Raw genomic sequence first — 20,709 nt, 5'->3', positions numbered from 1 at the left:
TGGACGATTTTTCGGCGATTTGAGAACGCAGGCGGAAGTGCGCATGCGCACTCCCGCCTGCGGACCGATACAACACACACGTGCGTTTGTTTATTAGCGCAACGGAGCGCATCGCATCGCTCGTCTCCCGTAGATTTCTGTCCACTTCTGCGTCAGCTCGAACTGTCTTTCTCCGTCTTCATTTTGCCCTGTACACTGAGGGAACTATATTATGATAGATCCATGCGCTTAGGCACGCGGAAACGTGGGGACGAGCCTGACGCGGCTGCAGGTGAGCGGTAGGTGCGTTTTATGATTGATACGTGGCAGGACAAATGATTTATCCACGCCACGAGGAAATATGATAAAAAAAATTGATGAAAAAAATCGTCCATACCACCTTTAAATTTTTTATTTTTTTATTTTTTAATTAAAATTCTTTTCTACATTTCCCTCAGTGAACTTCAATCTACCTTCAAGAAAGATAATTCAGAACTCCTGGATTATCTTTCTTGAAGGTAGATTGACCCTTAACCTTTTCATCAGTCTTCCATCAGTAACTACCAATACTTGTAAGATTTGCTGTTTAATATTGATATAATACTAGTTTTAATATGTTGCTTCTTTACACAGTCATGAAGTGAAGGAAACGGTTCAAATACATTTTTAATTTTTAATAACATTAACCCCCGGATCGAATCGAAATTGGATCGAATCGGAAATCAGATCGAAATCGGAGCGAATCGGATGGGATCTGAGAAATCGGAAAAAAAACGATTTTGAAACGTAAAAATCGGAATTGAATCAATTCTTGAAATTTGAATCGAAACCCAGCTCTACCTGACACACACACTGTAAACCTGTCACACACTGTAAACCTGACACACACTGTAAACCTGACACGCACTCTGTAAACCTGACACGCACTCTGTAAACCTGACACGCACTCTGTAAACCTGACACGCACTCTGTAAACCTGACACGCACTGTAAACCTGACACGCACTCTGTAAACCTGACACGCACTGTAAACCTGACACGCACTATACACCTGACACGCACTCTGTAAACCTGACACGCACTGTAAACCTGACACGCACTATACACCTGACACGCACTGTAAACCTGACACGCACTGTAAACCTGACACGCACTGTAAACCTGACACGCACTGTAAACCTGACACGCACTGTAAACCTGACACGCACTGTAAACCTGACACGCACTGTAAACCTGACACGCACTGTAAACCTGACACGCACAGCTTTTTCACTGCACTGAACAAAATAAGTTTACAAGCTCTTTTCTTATGCTGTGTCACGGCTGTAATTTATCATCATAAAATAAATCCAAACAGCACGTTTTATTCTACTAAATGTGTTGATGAATCAGCGTGTGGAGCGCGCGGGGAGCTGCCCAAAGCCCCGAGCACACGTACGACAGGCTCAAACCCGCCGTGCGTGAGGAGGAAGCTTCTATCATTCAAATGTTTCATGTTGAATAGTTATAGGACCACAGGGGAAGGCGAAGGGGACATACAGGACAGGGGGAGGTGAAGGGGACATACGGGACAGGGGAAGGTGAAGGGGACATACGGGACAGGGGGAGGTGAAGGGGACATACGGGACAGGGGGAGGTGAAGGGGACATACGGGACAGGGGGAGGTGAAGGGGACATACGGGACAGGGGGAGGTGAAGGGGACATACGGGACAGGGGGAGGTGAAGGGGACATACGGGACAGGGGGAGGTGAAGGGGACATACGGGACAGGGGAAGTTGAAGGGGACATACGGGACGTCCCGATCACGTGGTTTCAGACTCGATAGAACTCGGATGTTGCATAAATTTTACTCTTATTAGTTTGATCAGCGCTCTACATTTCAAGCTTATTATTAGTCTCTCACCTCCGTATAATGCATATGATACTGTGTGTACTATAATACTATGTGTACTATAATACCAGTAAGTATTACAATAGCTCATAGCACATTTTTTAAATATTATCGTCCAGGAGTGTTCCATTATAATACTATAATAATATAGAAGGTCGAGAGCTTTTAAAAGAAACTTAATATGTTTTTGCTGAAAGTGTTGGTCACATGTTATCACACACATGCATACACCGTATGCACTGCCCCGTATCGCCGCAGCGGCCCCTCGACTCTTTGCGGGCCACTGCTCTCTGGGACAGGGGCACTCGAGGCCATGCCTCCACCTGATCCTGCAGCATTTGACCCACGAGAAATCCCGTCCGCCACAGGTCCGACCAGGGCCGACACAGCTAAAGCGGCTCCACTGCTCGCCTCCTCTACAGCGTGGCCCACACCGGCCCATAAACCCACCCCTGCCTGTCACATACTGAGTTCCCAGGGGCCTCTTGGCTGCATCTGTGACCAGTGTTCTCCTTGTCCAGATGTTTGTCTTGGTAAAAGGTCATGTCTTGGTTGGTTTGTAGTCGTTTCAGACTCTTTCCATTTCCAATGATGGATTGAACAGTGTTTTCTGTGAGATGTTCAGAGCCAGAGTTTTTATAACATATAAACCCAACTTTAAACTCCTCCACACTTTCTCCCTGACCACACTTTCTCCCTGACCACACTTTCTCCCTGACCACACTTTCTCTCCGACCACACTTTCTCCCTGACCACACTTTCTCCCCGACCACACTTTCTCCCCGACCACACTTTCTCGTCCTTCACAGAACAGCACATTTACCCTGAGATTAGATCACACACATGTGGAGTGTGTTTAACCATCAGGTCCACGTCCAATCTTTCAACAAGCATCAGGAAACTTCTGACTTCTGTCCTCTCAGCGACTGTCCTCTCAGGGACTGTCCTCTCAGTCCTCTCAGTCCTCTCAGGGACTGTCCTCTCAGTCCTCTCAGGGACTGCCCTCTCAGGGACTGTCCTCTCAGGGGCTCAATACTTTTGCTGCTTTTGCTTTTCAGTTTATTTGTAAAAAGATCTAGAAATCATGTATAATTTTCAAACTATTGAAACCTTCTAGATCAGGGGTGTCAAACTCATTTGGGTCGCGGGCCGAACATAACTTTAACATAAAACTATTAAAAATATAATACATAAATAGCTTTATAAAGCCTACGCTGTTTTGAAGCAATTACTGGATCGATTAAAAAAAAATTACAAAACGTTTGTTCTCATAAACTGAAATGTATTTAGAAAAACAAATGGAATTTCACCAACTCTGAGCTTCAGTTTATGAGCATCACAACTTCAGAGTTGATCTACAGTTCTACAGAGATAAACATTTGACTTTATAACAAAATAAACTCAATATCTAAAAAAAACTTTTAAATGTACTAACTAGCATTTCCACGTCTGTGTAGTTATCTGTTCACCTGAACTGACTCACCACTAAACTTCTGCTCAAAAGTGCTTAAAGTGCACTTCTCCCTCGGCAGCTCACACAGCAGTGCAGCAGAGCCCCGTGGGGGAGGGGCGGCCACCGGCGGCATTGTGGGACGCGTAGTTTTAGCGAAAAAAACGGTTACGGATGTAACTACGGTTCTATGAATCGATAAAAAGAAATAAAAATAATAATAATATAAATTTGAAATGTTCGGCGGGCCGGATTAAAACGTCTGGCGGGCCTAATTTGGCCCGCGGGCCTTATATTTGACACATGTGTTCTGGGGTTATGAATACTTGTGCAAACTACTACTGTATACTCGCTGATAAGTTGTAAAATACTAATGTGTGTGTGTCTGGTGTGTTCACAGAGTCAGGCGATGCGGATTGTCAGGACCGTGGGTCAAGCATTTGAGGTGTGCCACAAACTGAGCCTTCAACACACCCAGCCCAGCGCCCAGAGCAACGGAGCCGGCCCGGAGGAGGGCAGCGCCACCTCGGGCAGCGGTATGGAGCTTCTACACACAAATGTACCAGCAACACACACAAACGCAAGCGGGTCGCGGGCGGGTCGTGTGTTTGTGTTTGTTTGTTTGTTTCCTTCCTTCCTTCCTTCCTTCCACTGCAGCCGAGTGTGGGCCGAACTGCCACAGCACTTTGTGTTTGTACGAGTCTAATGTCTTTTATCTCCAGCACACGGCTCCTCCAGGCACCAAAAGGGCTCCAGCTGCAGCACACACACTCACACACCCTCACACACACTCACACACACTTTCACACTCACACACACATACACTGATAAAATCCACTGGAAACATGTCCAACTTCTTCACCTGTCGCCACTTTTCATGTCCATTTGATTGGTCAGGAGTCACATGACGCCTTTAACCAATGAAAAGTCTCAGGTTTTAATGGTAAAAATATTTTTGAACTGGCCTCCCGGTGGTGGAAGGGTGCTCGACCACACCGTTCACTGACAACAGCAGTATGAGACACACAAACGTTCACTGCAAAAGATGAATAACTGAAACACAATCATTCAGATGAAGTCACACGGTTTATTACCAGATCTATTACCAGATCTTATAGTTGTTTATGTTTTTATATTTACTTTCAAGTTCTTCATGTACAAAACGTGATGGCGTGTTTTTCAATCTGGATTAGCATAATTGACTTTCATTTTGTCTGAATGATGGTGTCAGCGCATTAGCGCTTCTCGCAGCTACAGTAGGAGGAGCTGCAGTAGGAGGAGCTGCTGTAGGAGGAGCTGCAGTAGGAGGAGCTGCAGTAGGAGGAGCTACAGTAAGAGGAGCTACAGTAAGAAGAGCTACAGTAAGAGGAGCTACAGTAAGAGGAGCTACAGTAAGAGGAGCTACAGTAAGAGGAGCTACAGTAAGGCGCGTCGCGGGCGGGTCGCGGGCGCAGCGAGGGCGCGGCGGGTCGCGGGCGCGTCACGGGAATAAAGCTTCAGTTCAGTTTGATGTCAGCAGACCACGCCCCACAACAGCCCTGGTTTCCCCCGTTTGTGATGTTTGGGGCTAACGCTGCATTAAAGTCATGACGATTGAATCCAGCTCCAACGGTTTGCTTGATGTCCTTCCCTCTCTCACCCACATTTCACACTGCACCGTCCTGTCTGATAAAGTCCACTGGAGTCTGCAGCGTTCTGTTTGGAAATGGATTTCATGTGTTTTATTGACCTTTTTATGGAGGTAGATGTCAGACTGAGGCACATTCAAGTCAAAGTCTGGACTGAAACCATGGAAACAAGAAGGTTAGGTAAAGTTACATAGTGCTGCTTGAAAAAAAGCAAAAATCCTCTTATTAGCTGTTAGCTCGTAAGTTGGAGACGAAGACACTTAATGTCGAGTACAGTTTTGGGGCGATAATGACAAAATATCTATACTTTTTTGATTTTTGTATTATCCTTAAAACGACCATCAGGCAATATTAAGAAATCCAATCAGAAATGTCTGTAAAAGTATCAGACAAAACCTGATTGAACCATACAAATATGCAGATTTCACTGTAAGTTTGTGCTCTTTTTTTCTCTTTTATCTGCGAAATCCATATTTAAATTTGACACAACAATAGCTTTATTATTCACTTTCAAGATGGCTCCACCTCTTTGTGCATTCTAAATAGGCCGTGGCTAGAGAGCCGCAGTTTCAGGGACCGTGGCATTTCCCTTATAGCCCGTTATAGCCTCATGGCTAACCCTAACCCTAACCTTCACCCTAACCTTCACCCTAACCTTCACCCTAACCTTCACCCTAACCTTCACCCTAACCTTCACCCTAACCTTAACCCTAACCTTAACCCGGCGCGGTCTAAAACGGCGCTAAAACACGGTCAAATAGCGGCGCAGTTTCGGCCGCACGCCGCGGCTCTGCAGACATTCCCTTCTAAATAATACATGTCGCTTTTCTGGTGGAGGCTCTGCCATCTCCATGGAGATTGCATTGCTTTGCCAGGCCTGTTCCACACGGGAGTATAGAACGTTTCCATAGAGACGAGCTGTTTTTTTTCTTTTAAAGAGAAACGGTGTTGACCTTATTCAGGACGTTGGCCCTCGGCCATCGGCCATCGTCTTTCAGGGGTTTTATTCAGTGTGTCATTGTTCCTCACACAGATCTTCAGTGTGTCATTGTTCCTCACACAGATCTTCAGCGTGTGATTGTTCCTCACACAGATCTTCAGCGTGTCATTGTTCCTCACACAGATCTTCAGTGTGTCATTGTTCCTCACACAGATCTTCAGTGTGTCATTGTTCCTCACACAGATCTTCAGCGTGTCATTGTTCCTCACACAGATCTTCAGCGTGTCATTGTTCCTCACACAGATCTTCAGTGTGTCATTGTTCCTCACACAGATCTTCAGTGTCATTGTTCCTCACACAGATCTTCAGTGTGTCATTGTTCCTCACACAGATCTTCAGTGTCATTGTTCCTCACACAGATCTTCAGTGTCATTGTTCCTCACATAGATCTTCAGTGTGTCATTGTTCCTCACACAGATCTTCAGCGCGTCATTATTCCTCGCACAGATCTTCAGCGTGTCATTGTTCCTCACACAGATCTTCAGTGTCATTGTTCTTCACACAGATCTTCAGTGTCATTGTTCCTCACACAGATCTTCAGCATGTCATTGTTCCTCACACAGATCTTCAGTGTCATTGTTCCTCACACAGATCTTCAGTGTCATTGTTCCTCACACAGATCTTCAGCGTGTCATTGTTCCTCACACAGAACTTCAGTGTGTTCCTCACACAGATCTTTAGCGTGTCAATGTTCCTCACACAGATCTTCAGTGTGTCATTATTCCTCACACAGATCTTCAGCGTGTCATTGTTCCTCTCACAGATCTTCAGAGTGTCATTATTCCTCACACAGATCTTCAATGTGTCATTGTTCCTCACACAGATCTTCAGCGTGTCATTGTTCCTCACACAGATCTTCAGTGTGTCATTGTTCATCACAGATCTTCAGGGTCATTGTTCCTCACACAGATCTTCAGTGTGTCATTGTTCCTCACACAGATCTTCAGCGTGTCATTGTTCCTCACACAGATCTTCAGCGTGTCATTGTTCCTCACACAGATCTTCAGTGTGTCATTGTTCCTCACACAGATCTTCAGCGTGTCATTGTTCCTCACACAGATCTTCAGTGTGTCATTGTTCCTCACACAGATCTTCAGTGTGTCATTGTTCCTCACACAGATCTTCAGCGTGTCATTGTTCCTCACACAGATCTTCAGCGTGTCATTGTTCCTCACACAGATCTTCAGTGTGTCATTGTTCCTCACACAGATCTTCAGTGTCATTGTTCCTCACACAGATCTTCAGTGTGTCATTGTTCCTCACACAGATCTTCAGTGTCATTGTTCCTCACACAGATCTTCAGTGTCATTGTTCCTCACATAGATCTTCAGTGTGTCATTGTTCCTCACACAGATCTTCAGCGCGTCATTATTCCTCGCACAGATCTTCAGCGTGTCATTGTTCCTCACACAGATCTTCAGTGTCATTGTTCTTCACACAGATCTTCAGTGTCATTGTTCCTCACACAGATCTTCAGCATGTCATTGTTCCTCACACAGATCTTCAGCATGTCATTGTTCCTCACACAGATCTTCAGTGTCATTGTTCCTCACACAGATCTTCAGTGTCATTGTTCCTCACACAGATCTTCAGCGTGTCATTGTTCCTCACACAGAACTTCAGTGTGTTCCTCACACAGATCTTTAGCGTGTCAATGTTCCTCACACAGATCTTCAGTGTGTCATTATTCCTCACACAGATCTTCAGCGTGTCATTGTTCCTCTCACAGATCTTCAGAGTGTCATTATTCCTCACACAGATCTTCAATGTGTCATTGTTCCTCACACAGATCTTCAGCGTGTCATTGTTCCTCACACAGATCTTCAGTGTGTCATTGTTCATCACAGATCTTCAGGGTCATTGTTCCTCACACAGATCTTCAGTGTGTCATTGTTCCTCACACAGATCTTCAGCGTGTCATTGTTCCTCACACAGATCTTCAGTGTGTCATTGTGCCTCACACAGATCTTCAGCGTGTCATTGTTCCTCACACAGATATTCAGTGTCATTGTTCCTCACACAGATCTTCAGCGCGTCATTATTCCTCGCACAGATCTTCAGCGTGTCATTGTTCCTCACACAGATCTTCAGCGTGTCATTGTTCCTTCCCAATGGGCAGTTTAAAAGTTTAGACATGGGGTCAGGGGTCGAGGACTATTTTCGAAGCAGAATTAAACCTATGATGTGGACAGATCATAGATGTGAGTTCTGGTGAAATGTTGCGCAGTAGGGCTTTCTTGGGCCTGTTCTGGTGGAATGTTGCGCAGTAGGGCTTTCTTGGGCCTGTTCTGGTGAAATGTTGCGCAGTAGGGCTTTCTTGGGCCTGTTCTAGTGAAATGTTGCGCAGTAGGGCTTTCTTGGGCCTGTCCTCGCTGACCTTGTGTCTTCTGTGTGTCCTGTATGTCCATGTGTGGCTGACCATCCTCATGAGTGCGTGTAGGCGTGCGTGCTCATCCTGTGTGTGTGTGCACTCTGTTCCATCCAGATCGCAAAGCTCCTCCCACTACCGCTACAGAGGCCACGCCCATTAGCACAGAGGCCACGCCCATTAGCACAGAGGCCACGCCCTCTGCCGCAGAGGAAACGGACATTGACGCCGTGGAGACCGCTGCCGTCCCAGCGCCAGAGGCGTCGCACCCGGACAGAGGCGTCACCGATCTGGACGCCACAGACACAACTGACCCGCACCTGGATAAGGTACTGCTTATGGATATGGTACTGCTTATGTATATGGTACTACTTATAGATATGGTACTGCTTATGGATATGGTACTGCTTATGGATATGGTACTACTTATGGATATGGTACTGCTTAAGGATATGGTACTGCTTATGTGGTACTGCTTAAGGATTTGGTTCTGCTTATGGATATGGTACTACTTATGGATATGGTACTGCTTAAGGATATGATACTTCTTATGGATATGGTACTACTTATGCATATGGTACTGCTTATGTATATGGTACTGCTTATGTATATGGTACTGCTTATGGATTTGGTACTACTTATGGATATGGTACTACTTATGGATATGGTACTACTTATGGATATGGTACTGCTTATAGATATGGTACTGCTTTTGGATATGGTACTGCTTATGGATATGGTACTGCTTATGGATATGGTACTACTTATAGATATGGTACTGCTTATGGATATGGTACTGCTTATAGATATGGTACTACTTATGGATATGGTACTGCTTATAGATATGGTACTGCTTTTGGATATGGTACTGCTTATGGATATGGTACTGCTTATGGATATGGTACTGCTTATAGATATGGTACTGCTTATGGATATGGTACTGCTTAAGGATATGGTACTTATGGTTATGGTACTACTTACTACTTATGGATATGGTACTGCTTAAGGATATGGTACTGCTTATGGATATGGTCCTTCTTATGGATATGGTACTGCTTATGGATATGGGACTACTTATGGATATGGTACTGCTTATGTATATGGTACTACTTATGGATATGGTACTGCTTATAGATATGGTACTGCTTATGTATATGGTACTACTTATGGATATGGTACTGCTTATGGATATAAGATAAGATAAGATAATCCTTTATTGTCCACACATGGGGAAATTTCATTGATACAACACAGTAGATACAGAGGAAAAGGACAGATCACAGAATATAGGAAGTTTAAAAAACACTCTCAATAGAAGAACTCTTATAAACAAAAACTCCTATAGACAAAACCTCATATGGTACTGCTTATGGATATGGTACTACTTATGGATATGGTACTACTTATAGATATGGTACTACATATGGATATGGTACTGCTTAAGGATATGGTACTACTTATGGATATGGTACTACTTATAGATATGGTACTACATATGGATATGGTACTGCTTAAGGATATGGTACTACTTATGGATATGATACTACTTATGGATATGGTACTGCTTATGGATATGGTACTGCTTATGGATATGGTACTGCTTAAGGATATGGTACTACTTATGGATATGGTACTACATATGGATATGGTACTGCTTAAGGATATGGTACTGCTTATGGATATGGTACTACTTATGGATATGGTACTGCTTAAGGATATGGTACTGCTTATGTGGTACTGCTTAAGGATTTGGTTCTGCTTATGGATTTGGTACTGCTTATAGATATGGTACTGCTTAAGGATATGATACTGCTTATGGATATGGTACTACTTATGGATATGGTACTGCTTAAGGATATGGTACTGCTTATGGATATGGTACTACTTATGGATATGGTACTGCTTAAGGATATGGTACTGCTTATGGATATGGTACTGCTTAAGGATATGGTACTGCTTATGGATATGGTACTGCTTAAGGATATGGTACTGCTTATGGATATGGTACTGCTTAAGGATATGGTACTGCTTATGGATATGGTACTGCTTAAGGATATGGTACTACTTATGGATATGGTACTACTTATGGATATGGTACTGCTTAAGGATATTGTACTGCTTAAGGATATGGTACTGCTTAAGGATATGGTACTGCTTATGGATATGGTACTACTTATGGATATGGTACTGCTGGTACTTCTTATGGATATGGTACCACTTATGGATATGGTACTACTAGGGATGCATACCTAAACACACGTTCAGGTTCAAGTCCGGATTCGAATCCAGAGGTTTAGGTTCAGGTCCGTGAACCTGTGATTTTGCAAGTTCTCTCACTTTTTCTTTAATGTTTGTAGGTGCATTTCCACTGTGAAAGACAGATATGACTTTTAAATTATTTATTTGGATGTTATTGCTACAAATAAGTATTTGAACACCTGAGAAAATTTATGTTCATATTTGGTACAGAAGTCTTTGCTTACAATTTCAGAGGTCAGACGTTTCCTGTAGTTCTTGACCAGGTTTAACACTCTGCAGCAGGATTCTGGCCACGCCTCCTCACAGATCTTCTCTAGATCTGACAGGTTTCAGGGCTGTCGCTGAGCAACACAGTTTCAGCTCATCTGACCACATGACTTTGACTCCTCTGGATCATCCAGATGGTCATTGTCAAACTTCAGATGGACCTGGACATGTGACTTAAGCAGGAGAAACTTTTGTGCGATGCATGATTTTAAACCATGACGTCGTAGTAGTGTGTTACCATAGTAACCTTTGAACCTGTGGTCTCAGCTCTCTTCAGGTCATAGACCTGCTCCTCCTGTAGTTCTGGGCTGATTCTTCACCTTTCTTATCATCATTTAACCCCACGAGGTCAGATCTTCATGCAGCTCCAGCCTGAGGGAGAGTGACATCATCTTCAGCCTCTTCCATTTTCACTTGATCTCTCTTCATAAGCTGCTTGTGAATCGCCTGTAGCTCTTTCTCCTTGTGGAGGTCCAGTTCAGTCTCTGGGGTCCTCTGACAGCTCTTTGGTCTTGCCCATGGCAGTAGTTGGATCATGTCTGCTTGTGGGGTCTTTATGCAGCTAACAAGCTCAAACCGGAGCTGTTAATTTAGATTAATAAGAGCCAGAATTCTTGCTGATTGGCAGATGTTCAAATACTTATTTGCAGCAATAACATATAAATAAATTATTTAAAAATCATGCAATGTATTTTCTGTCTCCCACAGTGGAAATGCACCTTTCAGACCCTCAAAAATTAACATAAAGCGGGAGAACTTGCAGTATCACAGGCTGTTCAAATACTGCATTTATTGTCTGTTTTTGTACACCAGCAGTATAACTTCCCTGAGCATGTCGTAGAAACTTTACTGTCAGAATGGACTAAGATCTGGAAATAATAAGAAGTGCACTGTGGTTTCTTCATTTCATTGAAATGGCTCAAAGGACTGTGGTCTTTGTTGTTCCTCTGTGTTTGTTCCATACTGTAAAGTAATGTACTTTTAATGTACTTTTAATGTACTTATGCAAGAGACATGCACTTACTTTTTTACTACAGTGAGTCAGTGAAAAATGCAGTAATGCTCTGATGATGTAGCGGTGGATTTGCAGTATGATGGAGTATGGTGGAGTATGGTGGAGTATGATGGAGTCTGATGGAGTATGATGAAGTATGATGCAGTATGATGGAGTATGATGGAGTATGATGGAGTATGATGGAGTCTGATGGAGTCTGATGGAGTATGATGGAGTATGATGGAGTCTGATGGAGTCTGATGGAGTATGATGGAGTATGATGGAGTATGATGCAGTATGATGGAGTATGATGGAGTATGATGGAGTCTGATGGAGTCTGATGGAGTCTGATGGAGTATGATGGAGTATGATGGAGTATGATGGAGTATGATGGAGTATGATGGAGTCTGATGGAGTATGATGGAGTATGATGCAGTATGATGGAGTATGATGGAGTATGATGGAGTATGATGCAGTATGATGGAGTATGATGAAGTATGGTGGAGTATGGTGGAGTATGGTGGAGTCTGGTGGAGTCTGATGGAGTATGATGGAGAATGGTGGAGTATGGTGGAGTCTGATGCAGTATGATGGAGTATGATGGAGTATGGTGGAGTCTGATGGAGTATGGTGGAGTATGATGGAGTATGATGGAGTATGATGGAGTATGGTGGAGTATGGTGGAGTATGGTGGAGTATGGTGGAGTCTGATGGAGTCTGATGGAGTATGGTGGAGTCTGATGCAGTATGGTGGAGTCTGATGCAGTATGATGGAGTATGGTGGAGTATGATGGAGTATGATGGAGTATGGCGGAGTATGGTGGAGTCTGGTGGAGTCTGATGGAGTCTGATGGAGTATGATGGAGAATGGTGGAGTATTGTGGAGTCTGATGGAGTATGGTGGAGTATGATGGAGTATGATGCAGTATGATGGAGTATGATGGAGTATGATGAAGTATGATGCAGTATGATGGAGTATGATGGAGTATGATGGAGTATGGTGGAGTCTGGTGGAGTCTGATGGAGTCTGATGGAGTATGATGGAGTATGGTGGAGTCTGGTGGAGTCTGATGGAGTATGATGAAGTATGATGGAGTATGATGGAGTCTGATGGAGTATGATGAAGTATGATGGAGTATGATGGAGTATGATGGAGTCTGGTGGAGTCTGGTGGAGTCTGATGGAGTATGATGGAGAATGGTGAGTATGGTGGAGTCTGATGCAGTATGATGGAGTATGATGGAGTATGGTGGAGTATGATGGAGTCTGATGGAGTATGATGGAGTATGATACAGTATGATGGAGTATGATGGAGTATGATGGAGTATGATGGAGTCTGATGGAGTCTGATGGAGTATGATGGAGTATGATGGAGTATGATGGAGTATGATGGAGTATGATGGAGTCTGATGGAGTATGATGGAGTATGATGGAGTATGATGCAGTATGATGGAGTATGATGGAGTATGATGGAGTATGATGCAGTATGATGGAGTATGATGAAGTATGGTGGAGTATGGTGGAGTATGGTGGAGTCTGGTGGAGTCTGATGGAGTATGATGGAGAATGGTGGAGTATGGTGGAGTCTGATGCAGTATGATGGAGTATGATGGAGTATGGTGGAGTCTGATGGAGTATGGTGGAGTATGATGGAGTATGATGGAGTATGATGGAGTATGGTGGAGTATGGTGGAGTATGGTGGAGTATGGTGGAGTCTGATGGAGTCTGATGGAGTATGGTGGAGTCTGATGCAGTATGGTGGAGTCTGATGCAGTATGATGGAGTATGGTGGAGTATGATGGAGTATGATGGAGTATGGTGGAGTCTGGTGGAGTCTGATGGAGTATGATGGAGAATGGTGGAGTATTGTGGAGTCTGATGGAGTATGGTGGAGTATGATGGAGTATGATGCAGTATGATGGAGTATGATGGAGTATGATGAAGTATGATGCAGTATGATGGAGTATGATGGAGTATGATGGAGTATGGTGGAGTCTGGTGGAGTCTGATGGAGTCTGATGGAGTATGATGGAGTATGGTGGAGTCTGGTGGAGTCTGATGGAGTATGATGAAGTATGATGGAGTATGATGGAGTCTGATGGAGTATGATGAAGTATGATGGAGTATGATGGAGTATGATGGAGTCTGGTGGAGTCTGGTGGAGTCTGATGGAGTATGATGGAGAATGGTGAGTATGGTGGAGTCTGATGCAGTATGATGGAGTATGATGGAGTATGGTGGAGTATGATGGAGTCTGATGGAGTATGATGGAGTATGATGCAGTATGATGGAGTATGATGGAGTATGATGCAGTATGATGCAGTATGATGGAGTATGATGCAGTATGATGGAGTATGATGGAGTATGATGGAGTATGATTCAGTATGATGCAGTATGATGGAGTATGATGGAGTATGATGGAGTATGATGGAGTATGATGCAGTATGATGTGTACTTTGAGTATTCGGTGATAAGTTCTGGAACACTCCAGCTGCGTTTCAAAGGTTAGTGAACATGGAGACATTTGGATTGGACGGATGCGCTGTCTATCTTGACGTTGTAACAGTGTGTGTGTGTGTGTGTGTTTGTGTGTGTTTGTGTGTGTGTGTGTGTGTGTGTGTCTCTGTGTGTGTGTTTGCGTTTGAGTGTGTGTGTGTGTGTGTGTGCGTGCGTGCGTGTGTGTGTGTCTATGTGTGTTTGTGTGCGTGAGTGAGTGTGTGTGTGTGTGTCCAGAGTGACTGCAGGATCAGACACGCTGGCATTTCCACTTCACATCATACACAACTTTGTATTATTTCAATATTGAGCGTGGACACAATGTCTGCAGGGTTATAAAAATGATTGGATTGTGGATGGAGCTGTCAGAGACAGGTTAGTCCCAGGGACCTGAGGGGCCCCGGCCCCAGCAGCTCTGAGCTGCAGTGTGAGCGATGAAGCGGGGGAAGTGGAATTAAAGCCGTTTTATGTGTGCTCAGGCTACACTACGAGCTCTGCATTTCAAACACAATATGTCTGACTTTTATTCACCATCCAAACATGAGAGAAGTTAAATCCAGCTCGAGCTTTAGTTTGTATGTTTGATCGGCTCTTTACAGGTCGTAAGCACAGATTTTATGGGAGAGTCTGGAACAGATGGAGGAATCTGGTATAAACTTTTATTTTAATAGGTTCAATCCTTTGACTTCGACTTATTTATGGAATAAAATCTTTCTTTATTGTAGAAAAAATAATATTTTTTCTCTAAAGTTGTTGGAGAATTACACTTAAACATTTGAGGTAAAAGTCAATGTGAAAAAGCGTTTCAGCTTTGTGCCACTCTGCGGTGTGTCTTTAGAGTTTTATACCGCTCTGAGGTGTCTTTAGAGCTTTGTGCCATTCTGAGGTGTGTCTATAGAGCTTTATAGCGCTCTTAGGTGTGTCTTTAGAGCTTTATACCACTCTGAGGTGTGTCTTTAGAGCTTTATACCACTCTGAGATGTGTCTTTAGAGCTTTATACACTCTAAGGTGTGTCTTTAGAGCTTTATACCGCTCTGAGATGTGTCTTCAGAGCTTTATGCCACTCTGAGGTGTGTCTTTAGAGCTTTATACCGCTCTGAGATGTGTCTTTAGAGCTTTATACCGCTCTGAGGTGTGTCTTTAGAGCTTTATACCACTCTGAGATGTGTCTTTAGAGCTTTATACACTCTAAGGTGTGTCTTTAGAGCTTTATACACTAAGGTGTGTCTTTAGAGCTTTGTGCCACTCTGAGTTGTGTCTCTAGAGCTTTATACCACTCTGAGGTGTGTCTTTAGAGCTTTATACACTCTAAGGTGTGTCTTTAGAGCTTTGTGCCACTCTGAGTTGTGTCTCTAGAGCTTTATACCACTCTGAGGTGTGTCTTTAGAGCTTTGTGCCACTCTGAGTTGTGTCTCTAGAGCTTTATACCACTCTGAGATGTGTCTTTAGAGCTTTATACACTCTAAGGTGTGTCTTTAGAGCTTTGTGCCACTCTGAGTTGTGTCTCTAGAGCTTTATACCACTCTGAGATGTGTCTTTAGAGCTTTATACCACTCTGAGGTGTGTCTTTAGAGCTTTGTGCCACTCTGAGTTGTGTCTCTAGAGCTTTATACCACTCTGAGGTGTGTCTTTAGAGCTTTATACACTCTAAGGTGTGTCTTTAGAGCTTTGTGCCACTCTGAGTTGTGTCTCTAGAGCTTTATACCACTCTGAGGTGTGTCTTTAGAGCTTTGTGCCACTCTGAGTTGTGTCTCTAGAGCTTTATACGACTCTGAGGTGTGTCTTTAGAGCTTTATACACTCTAAGGTGTGTCTTTAGAGCTTTGTGCCACTCTGAGTTGTGTCTCTAGAGCTTTATACCACTCTGAGATGTGTCTTTAGAGCTTTATACACTCTAAGGTGTGTCTTTAGAGCTTTGTGCCGCTCTGAGTGTGTCTTTAGAGCTTTGTACCACTCTGAGGTGTGTCTTTAGAGCTTTATACCACTCTGAGGTGTGTCTTTAGAGCTTTATACCACTCTGAGGTGTGTCTTTAGAGCTTTGTACCACTCTGAGGTGTGTCTTTAGAGCTTTGTACCACTCTGAGGTGTGTCTTTAGTGCTTTATGCCACTCTGAGGTGTGTCTTTAGAGCTTTGTACCACTCTGTGGTGTGTCTTTAGAGCTTTAGAACACTCTGAGGTGTGTCTTTAGAGCTTTGTGCCACTCTGAGCTGAACCTTCCCCAGAAACGTTTTGTTATTTAGTCTTTTAATTGCACCTCATTTTTTGGTGTTGCTTTTCAGTCGTGGATAAAGGTCAATCAAGAGTTTCCAGAAAAGATTGTGTCTCTTATTTTTTGATTCCTGATATTTCCGGTGAAAAAACAGATTCAAACAATGATTGTATTTGGTCTTGTTTGTACAAAATTACATTATCCTGTCACGTATTTTCAAAGTTGTTGTCAGTTTAGATCCTTTTTATCCACTTCATAATCCATGTGTTTGTCTGTGAGCTCAGGTCATTGTTCTCACCCCTCAGGTCATTGTTCTCACCCCTCATCTTTTCTTTTCCTGTAGGATCCTTGTTTTGTTTAGCTTTCAACAGCTTTCATTTGTTCTGTTAGTTGTTTAGTTGTTTCTGCCTGTGTTTCTTTTTGGCGACAGGAATGACCCTGCCCCTCCAAACTGCCATAGCTGCATCCCAGAGGATGAATCTTCCCTTATGTCATCGGGTCATCGAGTCGTCCAGCTCTGTCAGTCTGGACACATGACAGTCTGGACACATGACAGTCTGGACACATGACAGTCTGGACACAGGACAGTCTGGACACAGGACAGTCTGGACACATGTCAGTTTGGACACATGACTGTCTGGGCACATGTCAGTTTGGACTCATTACTGTCTGGACACATGACAGTCTGGACACATGTCAGTCCGGACACATGTCAGTTTGGACACATGACTGTCTGGACACATGACAGTCTGGACACATGCCAGTCTGGACACATGTCAGTTTGGACACATGTCAGTCTGGACACATGACATTCTGGACACATGCCAGTCTGGACACATGTCAGTCTGGACACATGTCAGTCTGGACACAGGACAGTCTGGACACATGTCAGTCTGGACACAGGACAGTCTGGACACATGTCAGTCTGGACACATGTCAGTCTGGACACATGTCAATCTGGACACAGGACAGTCTGGACACAGGACAGTCTGGACACAGGACAGTCTGGACACATGTCAGTCTGTACACAGGACAGTCTGGACACATGCCAGTCTGGACACATGCCAGTCTGGACACATGTCAGTCTGGACACATGTCAGTCTGGACACATGACAGTCTGGACACATGACAGTTTGGACACATGTCAGTCTGGACACAGGACAGTCTGGACACATGTCACTCTGGACACATGTCAGTCTGGACACATGTCAGTCTGGACACAGGACAGTCTGGACACATGACAGTCTGGACACATGTAAGTCTGGACACATGTAAGTCTGGACACATGTCAGTCTGGACACATGTCTGTCTGGACACATGACAGTCTGGACACATGCCAGTCTGGACACATGTCATTTTGGACACATGTCAGTCTGGACACATGACATTCTGGACACATGCCAGTCTGGACACAGGACAGTCTGGACACAGGACAGTCTGGACACAGGACAGTCTGGACACATGACTGTCTGGACACATGTCAGTTTGGACACATTACTGTCTGGACACATGACAGTCTGGACACATGTCAGTCTGGACACATGTCAGTTTGGACACATGACTGTCTGGACACATGACAGTCTGGACACATGCCAGTCTGGACACATGTCAGTTTGGACACATGTCAGTCTGGACACATGACATTCTGGACACATGCCAGTCTGGACACATGTCAGTCTGGACACATGTCAGTCTGGACACAGGACAGTCTGGACACATGTCAGTCTGGACACATGTAAGTCTGGACACATGTCAGTCTGGACACATGACAGTCTGGACACATGTCAGTCTGGACACATGTCAGTTTGGACACATGACTGTCTGGACACATGACAGTCTGGACACATGCCAGTCTGGACACATGTCAGTTTGGACACAGGACAGTCTGGACACATGTCATTCTGGACACATGTCAGTCTGGACACAGGACAGTCTGGACACATGTCAGTCTGGACACATGTCAGTCTGGACACATGACAGTCTGGACACAGGACAGTCTGGACACAGGACAGTCTGGACACAGGACAGTCTGGACACATGTCAGTCTTTACACAGGACAGTCTGGACACATGCCAGTCTGGACACATGCCAGTCTGGACACATGTAAGTCTGGACACATGTAAGTCTGGACACATGTCAGTCTGGACACATGACAGTCTGGACATATGTCAGTCTGGACACATGTCAGTTTGGACACATGTCAGTCTGGACACATGACATTCTGGACACATGCCAGTCTGGACACATGTCAGTCTGGACACATGTCAGTCTGGACACAGGACAGTCTGGACACAGGACAGTCTGGACACATGTCAGTCTGGACACATGTCAGTCTGGACACATGACTGTCTGGACACATGACAGTCTGGACACATGCCAGTCTGGACACATGTCAGTTTGGACACATGTCAGTCTGGACACATGACATTCTGGACACATGCCAGTCTGGACACATGTCAGTCTGGACACATGTCAGTCTGGACACAGGACAGTCAGGACACATGTCAGTCTGGACACATGACAGTTTGGACACATGTCAGTCTGGACACAGGACAGTCTGGACACATGTCAGTCTGGACACAGGACAGTCTGGACACATGTCAGTCTGGACACATGTCAGTCCGGACACAGGACAGTCTGGACACATGTCAGTCTGGACGCATGTCAATCTGGAGGCAGGACAGTCTGGACACATGACAGTCTGGACACAGGACAGTCTGGACACATGCCAGTCTGGACACATGCCAGTCTGGACACATGTCAGTCTGGACACATGACATTCTGGACACATGCCAGTCTGGACACATGTCAGTCCGGACACATGTCAGTCTGGACACATGACAGTCTGGACACATGACAGTCTGGACACATGTCAGTCTGGACACAGGACAGTCTGGACACATGTCACTCTGGACACATGTCAGTCTGGACACAGGACAGTCTGGACACATGACAGTCTGGACACATGTAAGTCTGGACACATGTAAGTCTGGACACATGTCAGTCTGGACACATGACAGTCTGGACACATGTCAGTCTGGACACATGTCTGTCTGGACACATGACAGTCTGGACACATGCCAGTCTGGACACATGTCAGTTTGGACACATGTCAGTCTGGACACATGACATTCTGGACACATGCCAGTCTGGACACAGGACAGTCTGGACACAGGACAGTCTGGACACATGTCAGTTTGGACACATGACTGTCTGGACACATGTCAGTTTGGACACATGACAGTCTGGACACATGTCAGTCTGGACACATGTCAGTCTGGACACAGGACACACTGGACACATGTCAGTCTGGACACATGTCAGTCTGGACACATGTCAGTCTGGACACAGGACAGTCTGGACAAATGACAGTCTGGACACAGGACAGTCTGGACACAGGCCAGTCTGGACACATGTCAGTCTGGACACATGCCAGTCTGGACACATGCCAGTCTGGACACATGTCAGTCTGGACACATGTCAGTCTGGACACATGACATTCTGGACACATGCCAGTCTGGACACATGCCAGTCTGGACACATGTCAGTCTGGACACATGACAGTCTGGACACATGACAGTCTGGACACATGTCAGTCTGGACACAGGACAGTCTGGACACATGACAGTCTGGACACATGTAAGTCTGGACACATGTAAATCTGGACACATGTCAGTCTGGACACATGACAGTCTGGACACATGTCAGTCTGGACACATGTCAGTTTGGACACATGACTGTCTGGACACATGACAGTCTGGACACATGCCAGTCTGGACACATGTCAGTTTGGACACAGGACAGTCTGGACACATGTCAGTCTGGACACATGTCAGTCTGGACACAGGACAGTCTGGACACATGCCAGTCTGGACACATGCCAGTCTGGACACATGTCAGTCTGGACACATGACATTCTGGACACATGCCAGTCTGGACACATGTCAGTCTGGACACATGTCAGTCTGGACACATGACAGTCTGGACACATGACAGTCTGGACACATGTCAGTCTGGACACAGGACAGTCTGGACACATGTCACTCTGGACACATGTCAGTCTGGACACATGTCAGTCTGGACACAGGACAGTCTGGACACATGACAGTCTGGACACATGTAAGTCTGGACACATGTCAGTCTGGACACATGACAGTCTGGACACA

At 44.8% G+C, this 20,709-nt stretch overlaps 1 protein-coding gene across 1 annotated transcript in view; it reads left to right on the top strand.

Annotated features, from left to right (window-relative positions):
• The window catches only part of LOC140353794 (carboxyl-terminal PDZ ligand of neuronal nitric oxide synthase protein-like), a 161,020-nt gene that overhangs the window by 78,977 nt on the left and 61,334 nt on the right, over nt 1–20,709 (top strand). Inside the window, exons 6-7 of the mRNA XM_072438537.1 lie at nt 3,721–3,856; nt 8,434–8,645. Coding sequence (XP_072294638.1) covers nt 3,721–3,856; nt 8,434–8,645 — 348 coding nt within the window. The remainder of the gene's footprint in view (nt 1–3,720; nt 3,857–8,433; nt 8,646–20,709) is intronic.

Source organism: Eucyclogobius newberryi, unplaced genomic scaffold, assembly GCF_026437365.1.
Source record: "Eucyclogobius newberryi isolate DKJ021-1_F unplaced genomic scaffold, fEucNew1.0.hap1 SCAF_9, whole genome shotgun sequence".
NCBI lineage: Eukaryota > Metazoa > Chordata > Actinopteri > Gobiiformes > Gobiidae > Eucyclogobius > Eucyclogobius newberryi.
The sequence above is the reverse complement of the archived record's forward strand: the minus strand, read 5'-3'. Positions and strand labels throughout refer to the sequence as shown.